The 18,116-nt window shown below is 47.8% G+C and overlaps 1 protein-coding gene across 1 annotated transcript; it reads left to right on the forward strand.

Annotated features, from left to right (window-relative positions):
* Window positions 1–899: 899 nt before the first annotated feature.
* LOC128598690 (polycystic kidney disease protein 1-like 1) lies at window positions 900–17,358 on the forward strand. The gene is made up of 4 exons (XM_053609346.1): window positions 900–959; window positions 11,625–11,728; window positions 15,028–15,149; window positions 16,674–17,358. Exons 1-4 carry the CDS (start codon window positions 916–918, stop codon window positions 16,764–16,766), a joined length of 363 nt encoding a protein of 120 aa, XP_053465321.1. The 5' UTR covers window positions 900–915; the 3' UTR covers window positions 16,767–17,358.
* The last annotated feature ends 758 nt before the right edge of the window (window positions 17,359–18,116 follow it).

The raw sequence follows: 18,116 nt of genomic DNA on the forward strand, positions 1-18,116 counted from the left end.
ACATCACTAACAAAACTGGAAAGTCACATTTACTGCAAATCTCTGAGCTTTGTCTGCAGCGCGCACAGTGGGGGGGCCCAGCAGTGCTGACAAGGCCCTGTGAGGAGGCTGTCAAATCCCTTAACACCCATGGGGCTTCCCGTCTGCCTAGAGCTGCAGCAAAGTTCTGGAAAATATAGTATCTAGACAAATTTGCCCTTGACCCATGAGGCTCTTTCAGCATCTTCCAGGGGGCCTCTCCTGTTCCCATCTGAGAGGGAGAAAGTGCCCCTGAAACTTTCCCACGCTGCTTGGTACTGCTCTCTGGTACTGGGAAATACGAATTTATAAGCAATTCTAAAGCAGAGAGAAAAATGACCTATTTTCCAAGTGAAACACAAAATTAAAATTTGTAAAATCTCTATGAAGGTTAATATGTTGATGTAAAGAATTAAAGGAACTAACAAATGCTTTCAAAAGAAATGAGAAAATATCTCATAACGGGAGGACTCGGTTACCCAGACTGCTAACAAGGACAGGTGCAGAGACCAGCTCACTCCTCAGGGTCCTTGGAGAGGTTAGGCAAGGGCAGAGAGAAGGCAGCGAGAGCCTCGTGTGCTCCCTGGTGGGCATTGTTTTGCGTGCTGTGCTGGAAGGCATCCTGGGCAGTCATGGCTTAGTACTACCACGATGAGCAATGACCCATTTAAGGCAGCTACAAAGATCTCTCCCTAACGCACACTTCCAGCATAGAAACCTGTCTGACAGTGTCCCAAAAGCTGTTTCTGACTAGGGGTATTTTATTTCCATGTGTTACCCAGGACTTGGCGTGTGTGGGAACGGCAGCACTAAGTTTCTCCCTTTCGCTCTGTTCCAGGGAGTGGAGGAGGGAGCTGGGCTGCTGATCCAAGTAGCCACAACCGGCCAGCACAGGGCATGGCCAAGGAGGTGGCCAAAGGCATTGCTGGTGACCAAGAAAGGTGAGCTAGCACTATTCTCAGGGGATTTGGCATGTTAAATTTAAAGTATGCATTCAGAAACTTTTTATTGGAAAGAAATATTCTACTTTTATTTTGGTGGAGGAAAAACGGGGATTTTTTTTTAAAAGAACTACACATACACAGAATTAACTTTTATTTTTTTAACATTTTTTATTGTTAATTTCAACGAATTTAGGGGATATGAGTGATTTTTGTTACATGGATACATTGTGTCATGCTGAAGTCATGGACGTGTGATCCTTACTGGAAAAATGTGTATTGTCCTCAACACACAGTGAGATACTTCACTTAGGGTAATGGTCTCCAGTTCCATCCAAGTTGCTGCAAAAGACATTGTTTCTTCCCCTTTCTGGCTGGGTTGTACTCCACGTGTGTACACACACAACACATACCACATTTTCTGTTTTTTAAATTTCAGATTAATATGAGGGTACAAATGATGAGGTTACCAAGTTTGCATTTGTTAGGTAAGATCCCTGTGGCCCTTGTGCCCCTCACCCAGGAGGTGTGCCCAATCCTTCCCTGTACCCATTAGGTAAGCACCCAGCCCCTCTCCTTCCTCTCCTCTCCCTCCCTCCTTGTCCTTCCTCCCAACGTGAATTAAATTGAGTTTTTCTTTTATGTGGGCATTTATTTGTTCATCTACTGGCTTCATGTTAGTACTGAATACATTGGATGCTTGCTTCTCCATTCCTGTGATACTTCACTAAAGGGAATGCGCTCCAACTCTGTCCATTTGCGAGATCAAAGGCAAGGTGTATTTTGAATTCTCATTTTCCTTATCCACTCATCCTGTGATGGGTACTTAGGATGATTCCACATCTTTGCTGTTGTGAACTGCGCTGTGATAAGTATTCCAGTGCAGATGTCTTTCTGTTATGAAATGATTTCTGTTCCTTTGAGTAACACCCGCAGTGGGATTGCTGGATGTCATGGGACGTCTGCTTCTAGTTCTTTGAGGAAACTCCTTACTGCTCTTCATAGCAGTTATACAAGCACAGTGCCCTCTTCACTGAAACCGCACCAACACCTGTTATTTTTTGACTTTTTAATAATGGCAATTCTGGGCTGGGCACCTGTGAAAGTAATACCTTGGAAGACTAAACAAAGAGTAGGATTGCTCGATGACAGGAGTTTGAGACCAGATGCCTAAGCAAGAGCAAAAGCCTGCCTCTTGGAAGAAAAGAAGGAAGGAAGGAAAGGAAGGAAGAAGGAAACGTAAGCTGGGTGTGGTGGGTGATGGCATGTTCCTGTAGTCCCAGCTGCTCAGAGTCCGGGTATCCCTGGAGCCTGCAGTGAGCTGTGGTGACACCACTGCATTCCACGTGGGTGACCAAAAAAAAAAAAGCAATTCTGACATGGTAAAGAGGTATCTCATTGCAGCCTTAATTTATATTTCCCTAATAAGTTAGTGATGCTAAGCATTTCTTCACATGTTTATTGGCCAGTTGTGTATCTTCTTTTGAGAAGAATCTGTTTGTGCGTTTTGCCCACTTTTTGATGGGGATATTAGCCCTTCGTTGGACGTATAGTTTGTGAATATTTTCTCCCATTTTTTAGGTTGTCTCTTTACTGTGTTAATACTTTTGCTGTGCAAAACTTTTTAGTTTAATTAAGTTCCCTTTATTTATTTTTGTTGTTCCCACATTTGCTTTGGGGGTCTCATTCATAAATTCTTTGCTTAGGCCAAAGTCTAGAGGCCCTGCCTTTTTTCCTAGAATTTGTGTGATTTGAGGTCTTATGTTTAAATCTTTAATTTACCTTGATTTAGTTTTTGTATATGGTGAGAGGTTGGGATCTAGTTCCATTCCTCTGCATGTGGTTATCCAGTTTTCCTGAACTATTTATTGAACAGAGTATCCTTCTTTCCCCAGTAGATTGTTTTTAAATTTTTTTATTAGGTCATTTGTACATATATCATAAATACATTTATGCCATTATGGGATTCGATGTGTTGATTATTTGTACAAATTGGAGTGCTTACATCCCACTAATCAACATTTACCCAATTGCGGCATTAAGACATTTGTGTTCTACACCTGATAGACCCAACTTGCACTTGCGATATGCTCCATAGGTGGTGTCCCCCTACTAGCCCTCCCTCTATCGACCCAACCCTCTCCCCTCTCCTCTCCCTCCCCTTCCCTCCTTCATCCTAGGCTATAGTTGTGTTTCATTTTTCATATGCAAGTGTGAGTGATTATAAATTGGTTTCACAGTAATACTGAGTACATTGGATATTTTTTTTTCCATTCCTGGGATACTTTACTAAGAAGAATATTTTCCAAGACTTAAACTTAAGACATGAAACTATAAAAATTCTTAGAGAGAGTGCAGGAGAAATGTTTGAAAAAATTGGCCTGGGAGAATACTTTATGAGGAGGACACCCCAGGCAATTGAAGCAACATCAAAAATACATTACTGGGATCTGATGAAATTAAAAAGCTTCTGCACTGCCAAGAACACACTAAGTAAAGCAAATAGACAGCCCTTAGAATGGGAGAGGATTTTTGCAAGTTATATTTCCGACAAGTTATATATATTTCTGGTATATATAACCAGAATCCACAGAGAAATCAAACTTATTACTAAGAAAAAAACAAGTGATCCCATTTCATGTGGGCAAGAGACATGAACAGAAGCTTCTCTGAAGAAGACAGGTGCATGGCCTACAGACACATGAAAAAAAAAAATGCTCATCATCTTTAATCATCAGAGAAGTGCAAACCAAAACTACTCTGAGATACTGTCTGACTCCAGTAAGAGTAGCCCACATCACAAAATCCCAAAACTACAGATGTTGGCATGGATGTGGAGAAAAGGGAACACTTCTGCACTGCTGGTGGGAATGCAAGTTAGTACTTCCTTTTGGAAGGAAGTTTGGCGAACACTCAGGGATCTAAAAGCAGACCTGCCGTTTGATCCTGCAATTCCCAGGATATGTTTTTGTCTGCTATGTCAAGAGTCAGTTGGCCATAGCTATATATTGTTTTATTTCTGGGTTCTGTGTTCTGTTCCACTGGTCTGTGTATATTCCTTTATACCAGTACCAGGGTAAGCTAGTTACCATAGCCTCGTAGTATAATTTGAAGTCAGGTAATGTGATACCTCCATATTAACTTTTTTCTTTTGCTTAGAATTGCTTTGGCTCTTTGTGGCCTTTTTGGGTTCCTTATGAAATTTAGGATTATTTTTTTCTAGATCAGTGAGAAGTGACATTGGAATTTTGAAGGGGATGTCACTGAATCTCTAAATAACTTTGGGCAGTATGGAGATTTTTAACAATGATTGACTGATTCTTCCAATCAATGAGCATGGGGTATTTTTCCATTGGTTTTTGTTGTCTATGATTTCTTTTATTAATATTTTGTAATTCTCTCCATGAAGATCTTTCACCTCTTTGGTTAAGTGCATTCCTAGGTATTTTAATTTCTTTGGGGCGATTGTAAATGGTACTGAGCTCTTGAGGTGACCCTCAAATTTGGCCGTTATTAGTGTATAGGAATATTACTGATTTGTGTACATCAATTTTGTAACTTGGGATCCTACTAAATTTATCAGTTGTAGGAGTCTTTTAGCAGAACCCTTAGGGCTTTCTAGATAAATGATTACATACATCTTATACCTAGAACAGGCAATGGGATAGTTTGCCTTCCTCTTTGCTGATTTGAATACCCTTTTGATTCTTTTTCTCACCTAGGTGTTGTGAACTTCCAGTACTATATTAAATAGACTGGAAGGGTCAACAGTGGGTATCCTTTTCTTATTCTTAGAGGGAATGCTTTTAACTTTTCCCCATTCAGTATGATGTTGGCCATGGAATTGTCATGAGTGATTTTTATTGTTTTGAGGTTATGTGCCTAATTTGTTGAGAGTTTTTATCATAAAGGGTGCTGGATTTTATTGAATACTGCTTCTACATCTATGGACATGATTATTTATTTCAGATTCCGCTAATGTGGTGAATCATATTTATCGATTGCACATGTGAAACCATTCTTCCTTCCCTGCGAAGGATCCCACTTGATCATGGGGGATTTTTTTTGATGTGCTATTGAATTCAGTTTGCTAGTATTTTGTTGAGAATTTTTGCATCTATGTCCATAAAGGATATTAGTCCATAATTTTCTTTTCTTTTCTTTTTTTTTTTATTAAATCATAGCTATGTACATTAATGCAATCATGGAGTACAATGTGCTGGTTTTATATACAATTTGAAATATTTTCATTAAACTGGTTAATGTAGCCTTCCTGGCATTTTCTTAGTTATTGTGTTCAGACATTTATATTCTACATTTAGTAAGTTTCACCTGTACCCTTCTAAGATGCACCTTAGGTGTGTTTCCACCAATTACCCTCCCTCCACCCGTCCTCCCCTCTCCCCTCCCTTGCCCCTTTCCTGGCTTTGGTATAAGGGTGATACTGGCTTTGGAGAATGGGTCGGGGAGGATTCTTAATCTTATGGAACAGTTTCAGTAGAACAGGGTTCCAGTTCTTCATTCCGTTCCCCTCATTTGCCATGAGTAATCTGTATTCCATTTCTGTCATTTGAACAATTCCTTTCGTTTGGTTTGAGTCTCATTTGGAGAGCTCTTATGATTCTTTGAGGGTACTGAGACAGCCCGTTTTTGTTGTTTTGTTTTGCTTTTCTGTGTTGCCAGCATTTTTATGCTGGTTTCTTCTCATTCGGGGCCTCTTCTCTCATATTAGATGTGGTCCACTTGCTCTTTTCTGCTGGTCTCTCTTTGGCTCCGTGAAGACAGTGCCGGGTCCTGGGTGATGTGCTTGGGTCCTACTCTGGAAGGCACTGAGCCTTCATCACTGCTGTTCTGCTGCATCTCCCCTGTTCCCTGATGTTTGTCACTGGGCTGCTGTGGGAGGGTGGCCCTGGTGCAGCGTGCCATGTGAGGTAAGGCTGGCTGGCAGGATGTGCATGAACACGGGAGGGAAGAGTTCTGCTCAGTGGGTGCACACACACGCAGGCCTGAGGTGTGTGGGAAGGGTGAGGCGCATGCAGGGTACAGCCCACATGTGAGGTGTAGTGGTACACACATTGGAGCGAGTCTACATGGCACAGCAGGCCAGCAGATCACAGCTCATGAGCTGGAAAGAGAGGGATAGAGCAGGCTCGTGGGGCAGGATGCCTGTGCAGGACAGAGCAGATCACTGGAGCTGTACTCACACATGTGACCAGGGTGGCTGGGTGGCAGAGTGGTGGATGCAGCAACCAGGGTGCCTGTCCAGCCTGGTGCAGGTCAGTGGTGTCAAGTCCATCGAGATCCAAAGGTGGTGGCTGTGAGGGCTTTTGCCCCTCTAAGGGCCACCTAGGCAATTGCGACCGTGGTGGTCCACCCACCTCAACAGTGGGTGCCAAGGCTAACAAGGAGTGATCTGCTAAGGTCCCACAGGAAGTTTAGTTGAGCAGGAGCTCCCAGGCCACAGCAGTGGGTACAGAGCCCATGGTCTCCAGCTTTGCCCAGGGTCCCTGCCACTGGTGGTGGTGGCAGTGTTTGGCAGTGGCAGTGGTCATGGTGGCAGTGGCAGTGGTGGTGGCAGAGGCAGTGGTGGTGGTGGCAGTTGTTGGCAGTGGCAGTGGTCATGGTGGCAGTGGTTGGCGTTGGTGGTGGCAGTGCAGTGGTGGCAGTGGTTGGCAGCGGTGGTGGCAGTGGTGGTGTACATCACTTGTTCACAGGGCTAATGTGAATGTCGAGATTCCTCAGGACCTCCCTGTCCAGTCTCGGTACCTCCCCCCAGGAGCAAGGGGAGGCAGCAGTCACTGTTGTGTTCTAACGGCACCCCTGCAGCACTGGGGGCTCACAGTCTGGCTGTCCTTTCTCTACAGAGCAGTGCAGCTGCACGGCCTCCAGTCAGGGCTCTGCGCAGTCTTGAGGCCACTGCTGAGGTGCAGGGCTCCCTGCTCCCCTTGTGGTTTCTTCAGGGAAATGGGAGCCGGGGTGCTCTCCTCTGTCCCACATGTGGGTGTCCTTCCTCATTACCGCTGGTCCTGGGGAGCAGCTTGTCCCACATTTATCCTCCTCATTTCACTCCTGCCTCCTCTTCACGGGGTCCCTGGGCTGTGCTCAGAGGACGGGTTCGTAGCTGGGTCTCTGTCTGCCACTTCCCACCCTCCCCGCGGGAGCAGAGCTGCGCGGGCTGCTTCTAGTCGCCATCTTGGCCCTACAGAATTGTTGTACATTTCAGTCCAACTTCTCTCTTCCTAATATAGCTAGAATGCTCATGCCTGCGATGTGTAAAGACTAACTCCAAAATTGTATTTTTATGTTAATTTAGGCCAGTCCCCAGTCTTTTCCATCTCACTTCTCTGCCATCAGACAGTCTGAGCTAGGCTGGGACGAGCTCTCCAGGTCATTCCTGGAAGGTACAGGCTGCCTGTGGCAGAGTGGAGGGCTTGTAGCATCGGGGTGCCGTGGCCCTGGCAGGGTCGGCTTGACAGCTGGAGAGGCGCTGAGAAGGCATTTATTCCTGAAGGCTTTGAGAAGACTCTTCTGAGCAGCTGCCTTCATCCCTGAGAAGTGCTCTTCCTGCAGACCACGGGAGCCTCTGAGTCCCCAGGACCACCAGCTGCCTGGCCAAAGTTCAGCTGTCTGTTTCTGACTGGGCTGTCGTGGGGAGCCCAGGACAAACCTGGCACTCGGGGAGCTTAGCCCATGGCTGTTATTCCTGCATCCCCTTCCTTACACCCTATGCACCAGCACCCACATGCTGTAGAGGCTGGGTGAGCAGTGAGCTCTGCCATCGGCTGTCTGCGGGTGACATGATGTGGCACAAACCTCCTTCATGCCCCTTTCCTTGGACACCAGCCTGTGAGGGGGCTGCCTCTGGGACGGGTGAGAACCACACAAACACCAGGACCAGATGGGGTCTTGGCTGTCCCTTGGCCTGGTGCAAGAGGTGCCTGTGACTGCCAGCCTTGCCCAGCTGGGTGCGTGGCTGCTACACTCTCTGAGTCAAACTGCCATGTGTGAACGTGCTCATGTTAAACCAGATGGGGACCTTGCAGGTCGCTTCCCTCCTTAGCACTTGAGTCTCTCATCCTGAAAATATGAGTGGCCCAGTTGTCACATCTATAAGAGCCGAAGGAATGTGTGCTGTCAGCAGTTCTGCCTTTGTTAGCTTACCGTGTACGTGTCATCACCAACATTTTCGCAGAGAAACCTGAAGCACAGCGCCGGGAGGAACGTGAGGGGGCCTGGGTCGGCAGGCGCGGCCCCATGAGGAATGTGATGGGGCCTGGGTCGGCAGGCGCAGCCACCTTCAAGTTTGGACACTTGTTTGCCTTGCATCACTGACTGATATTGGCTATAGATTTTTTTCCCTTAAAAAAAAAAATTAGCTCTTTTTGTTTGTTTGTTTTTGTTTTTTGCAATTTTTGGCCAGGGCTGGGTTTGAACCCGCCACCTCTGGCATATGGGCTGGCGCCCTACTCCTTTGAACCACAGGCACCGCCTAGCTCTTTTTTTTTTTATTATTATTATTACCAATTCCCTTTCTCCTACTCACTCTCAAAGCCTTGATGTTGGCATTATTTGATATTCACTATTTTAAGCCAGGGAATTGCAAGGAAGTATCCCTTTGTCCTAGGAAAAGAAAAATGGAGGAGAAGGAGTTTTTGATTCAATCCTGTTTCACTATATATTTATACATTTGTATTCCTAGACCAAATAGTTCGTGCATACCTTAGCCATGGTAAGTGGCGTCAGGTCTCCTGTATAAAAATAGTTTTTTTAGCCTTATAGAGGTGTGTGTGTGTGTGTGTGTGTGTGTGTGTGTGTGTGTGTGTGGTGTACAGGCGTGGAACTATATCTGTGTGTATATATGTGTGGCGTGGTATTTGGGTGTGGTACGTGCGTGTGAATGCTGTGTGTGTGCCGTGTGTGGTGTGCGTGGTGTGGTATGGGCGGTGTGTGGTGAGTGTGGTATATGTGCATGTATGTGTGTGACATTCGTGATGTGAGTGTGTGTGGTGTGAGCGTGGGTGTGACTAGGATCTTTCAGCTCCTCCCAGTTCCATCCTCCTCCGCCCTGCCCCTGCCCCCCACAGTGCATTTCCCTCCCGGCATTTGCATTTCCCACCGTGGTCTCTAAGGCTGACCCAGGGGCAGCAGCCTCAGCGTGCCCTTGCCGGATCGTGGCCTGGCCCAGTCTCAGGCTGCAGGTGGTGGCAGTGGGGTGGTGGGAATGCTCCTCACGGACCTTGGTCAGTAGAAGTCCTTACGTGGAGTGTGGATGTGTGCGTGGTAAGTGAGTGTGACAGGGCCCGTCTTCACACTCGGCTGGGGCAGTAAGGAGAGCTCAGAGTGCCCCTTCAAGGGCCATCCCTTCTGGGGGTCTGTGTCAGAGCCCGGCTTGGGACACAAAGGCCATACTTTTCCTGCTTCCCTGCTCAGTACAGTGTAAAGGCATTTGAACATGAGGTCTCTGCAGCTTCCAGCTTGGCAACATTTTACCTGATGTTGATCAACAAAATGTTCCTTATGCCAACTCTTGAGGGAACGTCTGCTCCTGGTATGCAGAGTCACATGGCCTCAGGAGCCGCCACCCCAGAGCTACTGGGGACCACTGTCCCCACCTTCATAACCCAAGGGAACACCAGTGAGGGGCCTCAGGGATCGGCTGCTGGGAACCAGAACGTGTTCAGGAAAAGGGCTCAGCTTTAATACTGTCATTATGAAAACACTCACTCTTAAGGAATTGTGAAAGATCTGTGATATAATTCAAACAAACGGCCCAATCCTCAGGCACAGTGCCTCAGAACCCGGCTCTGAAGTGTCAGCAGGATTGTTTGCAGTCCTGATCAGGGAGCCAGCCTGCCTCTGTGAAAATGATTCTGTCACCAGGGCCTGGGGATAGAAGTCCTCCTAACACCGGAGAAAGAACCTGCCTTGTGTGTAAATTAGCCTCATACCCCTCCCCCACTGTGTTATTTGAAAAGGTTTTTGAAATCTCTGGGAAAACTGGCTTGGCCGGCTAACCTTTGTACCTCTGTGCACCTGTGTTTATCACTTACCTCCAGAGGGCAGGAAATATCCCCAGAGGGCCGACTTCGTGCCAGGAACCACTGTGAGGTGTTTGTCTATGCAGCACTTGACTGTCTCTCCACGCGGGGGTCTGGGAGGGTGTGGGAGCTTGCTTGGTGCTGGAGTTAGCGCACCTTGTACTGGCCCAGGGAGGTGGGCACTCTGGCAGCTGCGGGCTTCAGGCTGAGTGCCGTGGACAGAGGCTGGCTCAGGCCTTTCCCTGTTTCATTTGCCCTCAGTATCATTGCAGAGATTTTGTAGCATCCTCTGTAGGATTCCAAAGTTGTCCCTTTTTCTGTTTTCATTCTCTCACTTCCCTTGCCTTTGGAAGAACAGCATAGTTAAGGGTAGACAAAAAAATCTTTGGAATTATTCAGTAGGTTAGCAGAGCCCTTGGACCTAGTGACCATCTTTCATCTTCAAAATACAGCCTGTACCTGTCTCCCAGTTTCCCCACCACTCTCTTTAAACAGCATCCTCGTCTGCCCACTTCTTGGTTATTGCTTCAAGAACCAGGCTTGTAAAGATTGGGTGGACCTACCCACAGCTTTACCTTAGCAGAGGCCTTGTTTGAGTTAAAATGCATATCCTCTAGATTTCACAGACACCCAAGAGGGGGTTAAAAAATGCCAACGAGCAGAATGCATTTCCATGGGAGAGGTGGGGTCCAGTATTGGTTACTGAGTGCTTCGTGAGACAGCACTTTCGGAAGGGACAGTCCAGGCAGCAGCCCTGGGAAGTAGGTTCCTGTCTTTCCTACAGGGAAGGAGACTGGCCCATAGAGAGGCAGAGTGACCGACTGGAAGAGGTGACCCAGGGCCTACACCTCCCCTCAGTGCCATGCTCAAGGAGGAGCCAAGTCCAGAGGGGAGGGACCCTGCTGGCCAGCAGGCGAGCACCCAGGGACAGAGTCTGTGCCGGGGGAGGCTGGGGGCTGTAGCCTGGACTCTGGCCTTGTGGGAGGCTTTGGGGGATGGTGTCACAGAGCTGGGCTTTGGGTGCTGAGAACCAGGTTTAGACATTGGTCCTGCCGCTTCCTGACAGCATGAGCTTTGCCAGGCTAACTCCTGTCCCTGGGCCTCCACTGCCCCATCTAAAAGAAGTAACAGCACTTAAACGCTCAGGTGGTTGTGAGATTAAAGGGGAGGACGTGCAGCACCTGCTCTGTCAGTCCTGGGGTCTGCTGTCCCCTTCTGTGTCACGCCAAATCCATGCAGGGCCGGAGATCATGGAGATCATGAACCGGGATAGGGAAGGGAAACAGGAGGGAGGGGGTGGGAGAGATCTGGGGGTCACTGGGACCTCGGGGGTCTGCTCTTTGCATCGGGGCCTGGGGGTCCTTGAGGGCCAGGGGAGACTGCTGCTAGGAGGCTTCCTAACAGTCAGGTGGAAGCCGTATTTCAGCCAGCCTTTCCAACAGCCCCCAAAGTTGGAAAACACAAAATGGAAAAACCATGGCAGCGACTCTCTATTCATAAAGCAGCCAGTGGTTGCTTGATAAATCTGCGGCAGAGATAGGGACATGGGAGGAAGGTCGGTGACAGGACGGTTGCGACCAGGAGACTGGGGGTGATTTAACCTTCTCTGTTACTCTCTCCCCCTCAGGTGTCTCCAGGCTACCTGCTCTCTTTGCTTTCGTGAGGAGGAGAGCGGGGGACTCCATCTGTGTCACTGCAGCCGCAGCCCTCCCTGTTGGGGAGTGGGGGTCGGTAAGGCCCTGGGAAAGAGGGCACAACCTCCAGAGCCCAGTCCTGGGCACCCCGCAGGTGGCCTTTCACCCCCACCCCGAGGATAAGGAGGCCTGTTACCTCTCCATTTTCCAGATAATGAAAGAAGTGAATAAAAGAGGCCAAGCAGCTTGCAGAGAGCTGCCCCTGGCCGGTGGCCGCCTGGGCATTTGGAGACCCTGTTTGAACCTTTCTTCCCCTGGGGTTCCTTTTGACCTGGAGGGTTTATGAAACCCAGGTTGCTGGTACAAGGCAGCAAAAACGCCACCTTCATCCTTTTAGGGTTCCAGCTGGGCAGAAAATTAAATTGGCGTAAGACAGATTAACAGAAGGCACACACCTCTGTTTATCTAAGTGTTACAGGGCACGGGAGCCCTCCTGAGGAAATGAGACCTGAAGAGGCAGTTAGAGCCTGTTATTTACCCACCAAATTGAACAAAGAACAGTAAACTGTGAACATGTGGCAAGGCGTGGGGGCTCGGGACAGGATGGAGAAGGGACTAGGAGGTGGGGGTTAGTTTACCAAGTTGGTTTGTGTAGAATTCTCTTGGCCTCAACTTCCTGTCCTTGATAGTAAGAATGTTACTTCTCTCACGTGGGAATTTCTTTTGCTTTTCAAGAAACAGAATAAAGGCACCTGCTGTTTTTACAGTGCCTTTGACTTGCATGCATAGTCAATAAGCCAGCATATATATTTTTAATTTCTTCACTGGGGCCCTGACTTTCTGCTTTAGGTCTAAAGTGGGGCTTCCTTCAGGGACCAGCAGGGTCCACACTTAAAGAACCAGTGAGTTTCACTGGGACCCACAAAACCCCCTGAAGAGGATGCCCAGGTTATGGGAGCTGGCTCTATGGCCACAATGTGCGAGTTTTTTTCCTCCTCAACACAAGGAGAATATGCCTATTATTATTTTTTAACATATAAATCCTAAAAAGTTAGCTGAAAGTTAATTTCTAGTATTCCTTTAAATAGAAGCATTTTTGAGTTTTCAAATTAGGCTATGCATTTGGTAGATTGGAGGAGATATAGAAATCCTGATTTTTAATTTTTTAAAGAAAAAATTTATTTTATCATTATTATTATTATTTTGTGAGGCAGAGTCTCACTCTGTAGCCCTGAGTAAAGTGCTACGGTGTCATAGCTCACAGCAACCTCAAACTCTTGGGCTCAAGAGAAACTTTTGCCTCAGTCTCCTGAGTAGCTGGGACTACAGAGGCCCATCACTATGCCCGGCTAATTTTTCTATTTTTAGTAGAGACAGGGTCTTGCACTTACTCAGGCTGGTCTCAAACTCCTGAGCTCAAGCAATGCACCCACCTCGGTTTCTCAGAGTAAAGAAAAAATTTTAAAAGTCTTAAATTTTTAAAGAGACTGATTTAAACTGCGTGTGTGTGGGGATGCCAGGTATCAGTGTTGGGGACAATATGAAGCCAGCTCTTGTGAGATTCTTCTATGAAGATCGTACAGAATAGTTTTTTTCTCTTAGCTTCCTTCTCCTTTAGTGATTTGTATATTATAATTTTATAATCTTATGTATTTTTATGATCTTTAATGTAATTCCCGTTCAGAGACATGTCAGCTTGTTTTAGGTCAGGCTTTTTCTATAGATAATTTGAGCACAGACTTTGATGATGAATTGGTTTCAGAAAACACAAGTTACTGTAGAATTGTAGCTCATTCTAAAACTTTTCCTGAATGTTTCTTCCTCGTGGACATGTCCGGTTCAGAAAATTACTGCACACCCAAGTTGGCATATTCAGCCTGTAGTTGGCAACTCAATTAACACTCATACGCATTACATGTTTTTTTGGGATTTTTTTTTTTTTTGAAACAGGGTCTCATTCTCTCGCCCAGGGTAGAGTGCCGTAGCATCATAGCTCACAGTAACCTCAAATTCCTGGGTTTAAGCCTCCCAGAGTGCTAGGATTATAGAGGTGAGCCACTGTGCAGCCATATGTAACTTATTTTTAGAGAACCCTTAGGAACATGGCCTTTGGTTATTTTTCTTCAGGTTTTATTATCAAGAGGTTTTTTTTGAGACAGAGTCTCATTATGTCACTCTCAGTAGAGTGCAGTGGTGTCACAGCGCACAGCAACCTCAAACTCTTGGGCTTAAGCGATTCTCTTGCCCCAGCCTTCCAACTGGCTGGGACTACAGGCACCTGCCACAATGTCTGGCTATTTTTTTTTTGTTGTTGCAGTTGTCATTGTTATTTAGCTGGCCTGGGCCAGGTTCGAACCCTCCAGCCTTGGCGCATGTGACTGGCTCCGTAAACACTGTGCTACAAGTGCTGAGCCTATCAAGAGATATTAATACATAGTCCTCCTGACAGTAAATAGTGGTGTTGAATCAAGATGTTCAAACTGAATTCAGTATTGTCCTAGGAAGTTGAGCGTTTCCCAGGAACCTAGGGGAAGTTGACTGCTTATGTTGCTGCAGTGACTTGAAACCTGTCCCCCATGAGAATGGCCCAGTCTGGGCCAGGCGCAGCTGGAGAACCTGCTGCTTTTGGCTGCCGTGGGCCTCTGATCTAGGAGCCATCAGAGCCATCTCCTAGTGTAGGATCAGGTCTCTCAGAAATATTTTCTTTAACTTCCAATATGGAGGCTTTCCGGTGTCTGCGTGAGAGAAAGGCACATGGGCACTTAGGAACCGGTCAGCAACCTGAACAGTTGTCAGCTGTGTGCACAGCTCGTTCCATCTGCTCCCTGTAGACGAGGGGTGCACCAGGACCCTCAGTGTCCTGGCCAGGTGGACACCAGCCCTGCTGGCGGCCTGGCCTTCTGACCCTCAGACACAGGAGGAGCGGATGCTGGCCTGGTCCTTCCTGTGATCATGGCCAGATTGCTGATTTGGGAACATCCTGCTTCTAACTTTGGGGTGTCTTCATCAGTGTTCCCAGGATGTGGCAGTTTCCCCCACTATTCTTTGGACGATGGTGTCTTCCCCCCAGAGTCAGGACCCTCCTCCTTTTATGACCAGACCCCAGGGTATGTTTCCTCATCAGCTGGCCGGTTGTCACCTGTGTCTTGACCTTGCCTCGTGTGTGCTGCACCTACGAGGTTGCGTAATGCAAGGAAAAGGGAAGAGAAGACACAAAACCCAGGACAGGGCCAGATGCACGTCAGTCAGATACGCGCCAACGGCGTCTGTCTTCATGATCCAGCCATTATTGGGAGGAGGTGGCTTTGAGGTCAGCATGCCTCGGGGCTGCGCTAGCTGCATTCTCCTCCTGCCCTGCACGCCGCCATCTCCACAGTTGCCTTCTCTCTTCTCTAGACGTCTGTGCCAGCTGGGTGCTTTCTGTGAGCGACGAGGAGCATGGCCCCCCGTGTGCTCTGCAGGGGCAGGAGGAGGACCGAGAGTCACAGGACCCATCCCCATCGGCCTCCCGGGAGAAGGTACTCCATGCAGTGGACCACTTCCGTATGGGGCAATGAGGCTTTTCAGAAGACAGAAGATGAGCACAGTGTAGCTCAAAAATGCCTCTGTATCTCAGCTCCCCAGGTGGGGCATGGAGGCCAGGCCCTCAGGAGGCTTCCACACACCTGTGGCTTCTAGCAGCCCAAAGCATCAAATCCCAATTTTTTTGCAGTTGGAGGAGTTCTTAGAAGGTCTCTGTTAGTTAGGACTGAGCTACCTTAGAGGTATATGAAATCATTCACATCTGTTTATCAGGATAGCCAACAGAGATGGGGCCACAGGCCTGGGGAGTGCCTTAGCATGGGGGAGTGAGTCCTGCCTGCTGGGGTTGGGGGCAGAAAGAGGAACAGAATCCTTGTGGGCAGGACATGCTTGTCATTAGAATGGGCTTTGACTCCACACGCAGCCAACCCAGAGCTGTGCGCCTGTTATTCAAATCCAAAGAAGCCAGTTCTCTGGAAGCACCTAGAACCTCCGCTGCCCTTGGCAAAGATCATCCTACATTCATGTTTTTTGGTACTGCTCATAGAAGGCAGAATTCACCCCTCCCTCCCCTACACATAGTACCTCCAACAGAGTTATAGTGAAATGACCTTGACCACAGACAGCCCCTAGTGTGTGTGTTGGGGAGCTTTTCTATGCTGCACTGTTTCTTTTGGCAGGGAAAGTTCAAAGGTATTTTCAGGTTCCCAAGAAAGAATATTTAGCAAAGATGGTTAATAGTCCGAGGACAGAGACTGAGGAGAGGTGCTGCAGAGGGAGGACGTGTGGCCCGCAGTTCTCACACCAGCAGTGTAAATGGCTGCACACGGTGGCCCCGAGCCTTCCACTCCCCACCCCCTCCAGACAAAAGGGAGCGGGCAGGTCTCATACTTCTAGACAACTTGGTGTGGATGCGCTATGCAGAATCACCCGGGAAGCTTAAAAAGCGAACAAAGCAAACACTGGGCCAGTCTGCCTGAGCAGGTCCCTGCTTTCTCCTCCGCCTCCCGAATGTGGGTTAGATTGTGCCACTTTTGGGCTCAGAACCCTCCATGGCCTTCAGAATGAAACTCTAGCTGCTGGTCTGACCCCACCTGGGTTCCCCAACTCTGAGGTTGCTTCCTGTGCTGTGGAGGCGCCCCCATGTGGCCACAGCTCCACCAGCCTCCTGACGCTCCTGCCACGAGGCAGGTGCACCTCCAGCTCCGCACACCTCTCCCTCCAGCTCTGCTCAGAGGGCACCTCCTCTGTGCTCTGCTTTATTCCTCCAGCAGCACAGACACCCACAGATGCTTTTCTGTCTGCGCGTCCGTTTCTGGCGTCCTCTGGTGGAATGAAGCTCCGTGGGAACAGGGGTCAACAAAACAGCCTTACTGTCCCCAGTGTGCTGGTTTTCATAAGCAGCTCTCGCATTATTTCATTATTTTGTATAGATATTTATTGTAAATAGATTATTATTTACAATAATGTTTTTGTAAATAATCAGCTCTCATGTTATTTCATTATTTTTTTTCTTCCAGAACATTTTGAAAACAACTAGTAAAGAAGTGTTAAGTGTTGTTCATGGAAAACCGCGAGTGTCTCTCAATGGGGATAGCGGTGCGGACAGGTAGGGCAACAAACCACAGCCCAGCCTTGCTTTTCTGAATGTGCATGTGACAGGGGACTTAGCAAGAACTGCTCAGAAGTCAAAATCAATTCTTGTCCCTACAGAGGCTGGGGGCGGGTTAAAAAAGTGCAACTCTTAACATGATGAGGCGAAGAATGGTGTTTTGCAGCTGATTTGTGGGATTAGAGCAGGTAGTATGACAACCCTAACTCTGAAGCTGACAGCTACACAAGGGGGTGCCCTGGAAAGATCATCCACTGTCTAGTATGAACTCTGGAAGGGAACCTAGCCAGCCCCAGCTGAGTGCAAATTCTACACACAACCCTAACTGGCGATTCCATGGGTGCCTAGTAAGGGGGCTTGAGCATAATAGCAGCTGATAAGCCTTGAAGACATTATGATTTGTGAAATCAGCTAGTTACAAAAAGACAATTACTGTGTGATTCTACTTATGTGAGATGCATAGTCAAATTCATAGAGACAGAAAGTGGAATGGGGGTCGCCAGGGGCTGCGGGAGAGGGAGTGGGAGTTGTCATTCAGTGAGGACAGAGTTTCAGGTTTACAGGGTGCAAACGTCCTGGAGGCCTGCCGCACGACAGTGTGGATATACTTAACACCACTAAACTGTACACCGAAAACGGTAAGATAGCACATTTGCTGTTGTTTCTATACCACAATTTTTAAAAATAGCATTAGGCAGTCAAAATTTTTTAAAAATATTCGGCCTTCTTCTATAATGTCACGCTATTCTTGAAATCTATGGTTTTACTCCTTCTAATGGAAATTAAACATTTAAGCAAAGAACAAATTCAACTTGTCTTTCTTTCTTTTTTAGAGACAGAGTCTCATTTTGTCCGCCTTGGTAAAGCCATGGCGTCACAGCTCACAGCAACCTCCAGCTCTTGGGCTTAGGTGATTCTCTTGCCTCAGCCTCCCAAGTAGCTGGGACTACAGGCGCCCGCCACAACACCCAGGTATTTTTTTTGTTGCAGTTTGGCCGGGGCCGGGTTCAAACCCACCACCCTCAGCATATGGGGCCAGCGCCCTGCTCACTGAGCCACAGGCACCGCCCAGCTGGTCTTTCTTAAAGGAAAAAAAGATTGAGGCAGCACCTGTGGCTCAGTGAGTAGGGTGCCGGCCCCATATACTGAGGGTGGCAGGTTCAAACCCGACCCCGGCCAAACTGCAACAAAAAACAGCCGGGCATTGTGGTGGGCGCCTGTAGTACCGGCCACTTGGGAGGCTGAGGCAAGAGAATCACCTAAGCCCAAAAGCTGGAGCGCCATGGCACTCTACCGAGGGTGACAAAGTGAGGCTGTCTTTTAAAAAAAGAAAAGAAAAAAAGCTTGAGTA

This window comes from Nycticebus coucang, chromosome 11 (assembly GCF_027406575.1).
Source record: "Nycticebus coucang isolate mNycCou1 chromosome 11, mNycCou1.pri, whole genome shotgun sequence".
In the NCBI taxonomy this organism is placed as follows: Eukaryota; Metazoa; Chordata; class Mammalia; order Primates; family Lorisidae; genus Nycticebus; species Nycticebus coucang.

Bases quoted from the DNA above. Each gene is read 5' to 3' on its own strand.
- LOC128598690 (XM_053609346.1), top strand. From the start codon at position 916: ATGGCCAAGGAGGTGGCCAAAGGCATTGCTGGTGACCAAGAAAG. The intron at 11,729-15,027 runs GTAAGGCCCTGG...TCTCTTCTCTAG, and splicing joins CTGTTGGGGAGTGGGGGTCG to ACGTCTGTGCCAGCTGGGTG. The intron at 15,150-16,673 runs GTACTCCATGCA...TTTTTCTTCCAG, and splicing joins CATCGGCCTCCCGGGAGAAG to AACATTTTGAAAACAACTAG.